General features: G+C 50.8%; 1 protein-coding gene across 1 annotated transcript; it reads right to left on the reverse strand.

Annotated features, from left to right (window-relative positions):
• Positions 1-3,678: 3,678 nt before the first annotated feature.
• Positions 3,679-4,790, reverse strand: LOC139230488 (histone H1.0-like). The gene has a single exon (XM_070862310.1). It carries the CDS (start codon positions 4,577-4,579, stop codon positions 3,998-4,000), a length of 582 nt encoding a protein of 193 aa, XP_070718411.1. The 5' UTR covers positions 4,580-4,790; the 3' UTR covers positions 3,679-3,997.
• Positions 4,791-5,832: the final 1,042 nt, after the last annotated feature.

Below are 5,832 nucleotides of genomic sequence, written 5' to 3' on the forward strand. Positions count from 1 at the left end.
GGCCAGGCAGCTGAAGGCACGGAGCGATTAACATTGGGGATGCGCAAGAGAGCAGAATTAGAAGAGCGCAGAGATCTCAGGGGGCTTTGGGGCTGGAGGAGATCTTAGGCCGTCCCTCGTCTCGAGGATGACTTGCTTCCACACCAAAAAGGGATGAGTTCACAGGTGTTCCAATGAAGGATTTAATATTCCAGTCCTAAACTACATGTTGAAGGGTGGAAGATGCCCGTGCGTGGATTTTTTTAACGTGTGGTGAACCGTTGCACACCAGCCACCACACGAGTTTGACAGAGCTAGTGGCAAGAATTAACCAAGACGACTGGAGACTAGCTCTGCTGCGTGGACCTAGTGCGCGCACATATTGTAGTGTGGGCAGGCCCGAGGAGATTACAGAGATATGGAGGGGCGATGCCGTGGAGGGATTTGAAAACAAGGATGAGAATTTTAAATTGGAGGGTTTGCTGGAGCAGGAGCCAATGTAGGTCGCTCCCTGAGTTGTGCATCAAACAATTCCACTTTCTGACCTCTTTCTGACATTTCCAGGCCTGGAGTATAGGCTACATCTGTGGAGAGAGAAAGAGAGTTAATGTTTCGGGTCGATGACCCTTCGTTAGAACTGAAGATATTTTTTTGACAAAGTTCTGATGAAGGGTCATGGACCCGAAACGTTAACTCTGCTTCCTCTCCATAGATGCTGCCTGTCCCGCTGAGTATTTCCAGCGTTTTTATTCCAGATTCCAGCATCCGAAGTATTTTGCTTTTGTGTTGTGCTGGAGAATAGGCTGCTGATCCGCAAATCGGAGAGAAGCAGAATGGGAAATCCCAGGTATAAACTTGCACCCACTCAATGGCATGGGGGAAGGGAAGTGAGTTAACAGTTTTAAACCAAGGCTTGCACCTTCCAATTCTCTCTTTCAAGAATCAGGTATTAATGAACATCACCCGAACGCAGATTTACAATGTCCTTGCAAAAGGCAGTCAGCAATGCCAATGCATCGTCAACAAAAGCATTCAAGATCTTTAAATCAATTCGGAAACATTCAAAGAGGTCACCGCCTTATTAGACAGTTTTTAGGTAGGTAACGTTGCAGACCACTTCAGCAAATTCACGATGCAAGCATGCACCTTAACTGATGCGATGTCGCATATTTCTATTGCAGTTCCCTCTCTGTTGTGAATATTTGTGCTGCTCAAGGTGAAAGATGTTAGCACTGGGAAATGGAACACGCTTCCATTTCAGACACCCAGTTTCAGCATCAAACATTGCCAGGTCAGGTGTAGCTCGGTTAAATGCAAAGCAAAGTTCCCTCTCTTCTTCTTAGGCAATCCCCCTGGAGTCGAGGATGACTTGCTTCCACACTAATATGATTTGTAAAGTGACTGAAGAGACCAATGCGGGACCTGCAGTCTCTGTCACAGGTGGGGCAGGCGATGGTTGAGGGGACGGGCGGGTGGGGGGGGTGCAGGCTGGTGGGGGGGGGGGGGGGGCTACAGTACGACGTTCAGGTCTGTCGCTTTTGGGGTTGTCCATGAAGATCCTGATGTTCCAGGCCCCGAACTTCATTTTTGAGGGTGGAAGATGCCCGTGCGTGAATTCTTTTAACATGGGGTGGCCGTTGAGCACCAGCCACCGCACGGGCTTGACAGAGCTAGGTCTTGGTCCAATGGCAAAGGGATCCAAGATGTTTGGAGACCAGGCGCTGCTGCATGGGCCTAGCGCACACACACACACACACACACACACACACACTCATACTTCCACTAACCCCCCTCCCTCCCTCAGGTCCTCGCTGCCTGGTTTTCGCAGTGTAAAGCTCCCTCTACTCTGCCCTGATAACATGCCCTAGCCCCAATCTCAGAAAGGTAGCCCTGTTGCAATGGCATGATACTCTTCCACCTTCCCAATCAGCCATCTTGTGGCTTCTCTCCGCGAGACTGACAACTTAGGGAGTCTTCAGTTACATAGAAAGAGGAGGGGGCCATTCAGCCCCTCGGGCCAGTTCCACCATTCAATGAGATCATGGCTGATCTGTATCCATCTACCCGCCTAGGTTCCCGTAACACACCTAACACCTCACCTAACACAAACCTATCAATTTCAGTTTTGACATTTTCAATTAACCTCTGGCCTCAACAGCTTTTTGGGGGGAGGGGGTTCCAGATTCCCAATACCCTTGGTGTGACGAAGTGCTTCCTGACATCACCCCTGAATGGCCTGGCTCTAACTTTAAGGTTACGCCCCCTTGTTCTGGACTTCCCCCCACCAGAGGAAATGGTTTCTCTCTATCTACCCGATCAACTCCTTTAATTAACACCTCAATTAGATCACCCCTTAATCTTCTAAACTCAAGGGAATATAAAAGAGTGTTGTGAGTCAGTCACTGTTTACTTAGAACTGAGTTGCGATTGTAAAGGTGACCCGACATGGAACTCTTACAGCCAGCGGACAAAGGAGATTTTCATTCCATCAGTCGGGCCGGGATTTGAATCCTGGTAATAAAGGCAGAATGCGAGTGTTCCAGGTCACTGCCGCACCCAGTCTTATTCAATGAATAAGAACATAAGAACATATGAAATAGGAACAAGAGTAGGCCATACGGCCCCTCGAGCCTGCTCCGCCATTCAATAAGATCATGGCTGATCTGATCCTGGACTCAGGTCCACTTTCCTGCCCGCTCCCCATAACCCCTTATCGGTTAATAAACTATCAATCTCTGTCTTAAATTTATTCAATGTCCCAGCTTCCACGGCTCTCTGAGGCAGCGAATTCCACAGATCCACAACCCTCTGAGAGAAGAAATTCATCCTCATCTCAGTTTTGAATGGGCGGCCCCTTATTCTAAGATTATGCCCCCTAGTTCTAGCTTTCCTAGAATTGTCAAAATTGCACAAGGGGTGGTTGGGGATGCGAGAAGATTGCAGTCCACTTACGCCATCTAGAAAGCAGAAGCATTTTGCAGGATACTTCACCTTCTCAACCCGGTCCATGTAAGTGCCTGAAGAATGTCCCTGCGGAAAAGATCGTGGCGGATTGGCCAGCTACCACCCTACTGGTTGGCCCACAGCTGTTTGTTGGCAGGTGAGGGCCATAGGAGCAAGGTACAGGCCATTCAGGCCTTGGAGCCTGCTCCGCCATTCATTTAGATCCTGGCTGATCTACCTCATCTCCATGTACCTGCCTTTTGCTCCATATCCCTTGATACCCTTACCCAGCTCAAATCTATCGACCGCGATCTTGAAAGCTTCAATTGACCCCCACCCACCATCCACAGCCTTTGGGGAGAGGGAGGGAAGGGGGCGGGGTGAGAGTTGCAGATTAGCTTGTTCCAAGTCAGTTTGTCTCACAGGCTCGCAATCCCACCCAAAATCTTGCTTTCCAGAATTGGGCGCCCTGGAGTGATGGGATGTGTGTGTACACCAGGGAGGTCCCCACAGGGAAATAGCGAAGGGCTGAAAGGCCACTACCTCTGTCAAAGAGGTCCTGCTGTACGGCACCCAAGATAACCCCATCTTTCCCTTCTCTTCTACCCCTGGATAGCGAAAGAGGGAGAGGAAAGGGCACTGCGTTCTAGCTCAGTCTACCCTCCCACAGCGGATCAGCCCATGGACGGAAGCCCAGATACCAAAGGGAAGACCACGTCTACATTTCCCACTGAAGAAAGAAGGCAACAGGCAGTATTATACATGTTGATTTTTTTTATTTGAAATTTAAAGACGGTAATTGGGATTCATAAGAAAATTGTTCTCCTTCGAATGGCTAAACTCAATTAACAAGTTTTGTACATAAAAACATAAATCAGCTCAAAGATTACTAGAAAGTACAGTAAATTTCAACAACAATAGAATTACTTAAGTCGGTATTCATGATGAAAAAGCTCGTTACATTTTCTTGCTAACTCCTCGTAAAAGATCAAACAAAATTTGATAGAAAAAAATTAATACAACTATTTACAGAAATGGCTAAAAGTCTGTGTGACGGTTGGCCCGACGAATTCATTCACTTCTTTTTGGAAGCCGATTTCTTTACGTTGGATTTTGCTTTGGGTTTGCTGGTTTTCGCTGTCTTCGCCTTCCTCTTCACCGGCTTGGTTTTCACCAGCCTCGCTTTTGCTGGCTTGGCTTTCTTTGCGCTTTTGGGTGTGGCCGCTTTCTTCACCGCCTTCTTGGCCTGGGCCCGGCGGGCTTTGACCAGGGGCTTGGCCACCTTCTTGGGCTTGGCCGCCTTCTTGGGCGAGGCCGCCTTCTTGGCCGGAGCCTTGGCCTTCTTGAGTGCCTTCCTGGGCTCCTCGCCCTTGGACAGCTTGAAGGAGCCCGAGGCACCGATACCTTTGGTCTTCTCCAGCACGCCCTTGGTCACCAGCTTGACCAGCGACAGCTTGATCTGGCTGTCGGCGTTGTCCGCCAGCTTGTACTGGCTCTTGACCTGTTTCTGGATGGCCTGGCGGGAGAGGCCCGCCCGCCCGCCGGCCCCCGTCACCACGGCCACGATCATCTCCGAGTACTTGGGGTGGTTGGCGGGCTTCTTCGCCGCCCTGCTGCGCTTGGGCTTGGCGGCGGTGGCAGCTGAGCTCTCCGTCATGGCTGGTGCCTGGGTTTCAGGTCAAGTTGGCACCTCTCTTCTGAACTTTTGCAAGCTTTGTCACAGAGAGAGAGAGAGAGAGGGAGGAAAAATTGCCAAGTCTTTTGTCCGACAGGTCTGGTCAGCACCTCCCTCGCCTCTGTGTCTGTCGCTGTCTCTCTCTTTCTCTCTCCACACTCTGGATGTTCAAGTGCCTCTGAGCTGCGTTCGCCGACGCTGCGAATATTGTAGGCTGCGGGCGGACCTGATTGAGAACACCAACTGCTGGCAGCAATGGAGAGGCAGAAATGGCGAACTGTGCTTCCATCTGTGTTTCTTAACTGGCAAAAACGGCCGACGGGGGCCACTTGCCGGCGCCTCCCGGGGCTGTGAGCCGCCCAGCCGGCAAGGCAACTCCCTGAAGCCGGCCGTGCATGCTCAAGCGCCGCCGTCCGCCCCCCGTGCGCCGGGCAATCGGCCCAAAGGTGCGCGGGAGCTGGGCGAGCGGGCGCAAGATTTGGGCTTTCTGCAGGAAAATCTCGGGATGGCGGCGGTCGATCGCTCCGGCGCCCGGTGCACCGGGGTCACCAATGCTCGGGGCAGGCCAGGAGCACCGGCTGGCCGGCCTCAGCCTTGGCGGCCGCCCGCAATCCGGCCCCAATGCCGACCAACTAACACACAAACTCAGCCCTGCGCCATGGACTGGGTGACGTCTTTCCAGACACTAACTCTGTTTAAATTTCATGTCCATTTCACTATCGCGGCGCCCCGGTCAGCACTTTGGGCAGGGGGGGCTGGCGAGTGCTTTTGTGCATCGGGCTAGGGGGGGGAAACTGCTTTTATTTGCTGGGATCCCCTTTTGAGAGTGCTCTCTAACAACACAAGGGGACGGAATAATGGCTCCGAGTTGGGACTATATATAGCTTAAGGACACAACTTGCCTTCTCTGACTTTAACTTAAAGCCCTATCTTCCAGTCCCATTTGCTTATTATTGTTATTTTATCTCTTTGCATTTGCACCGTTGCAGATAGATTCCTAAATAAACGCATTTAAAACGCTTTTATACATTTATCTATATATATATCTCCCTCTCTGCCGGCTTGTTGTTTGCTGAAACCCATCACAGTCACACACACACACATTGAGTGATTTGCTGAGAATTTGTTGGGCATCGGCACCTTTTCCCCGGGTGGGATGAGAGGGGTAAAAGTGACTTAATACAACGATGGAGAACAGCTTCATAGGCGAGCCAGAAAGTGAGTTTGAGAGAACC

The sequence above is a fragment of the Pristiophorus japonicus genome, chromosome 19, assembly GCF_044704955.1.
Source record: "Pristiophorus japonicus isolate sPriJap1 chromosome 19, sPriJap1.hap1, whole genome shotgun sequence".
NCBI lineage: Eukaryota > Metazoa > Chordata > Chondrichthyes > Pristiophoridae > Pristiophorus > Pristiophorus japonicus.

Coding starts and splice junctions, on each gene's coding strand:
- LOC139230488 (XM_070862310.1), bottom strand. CDS start 4,579: ATGACGGAGAGCTCAGCTGCCACCGCCGCCAAGCCCAAGCGCAGCAGG.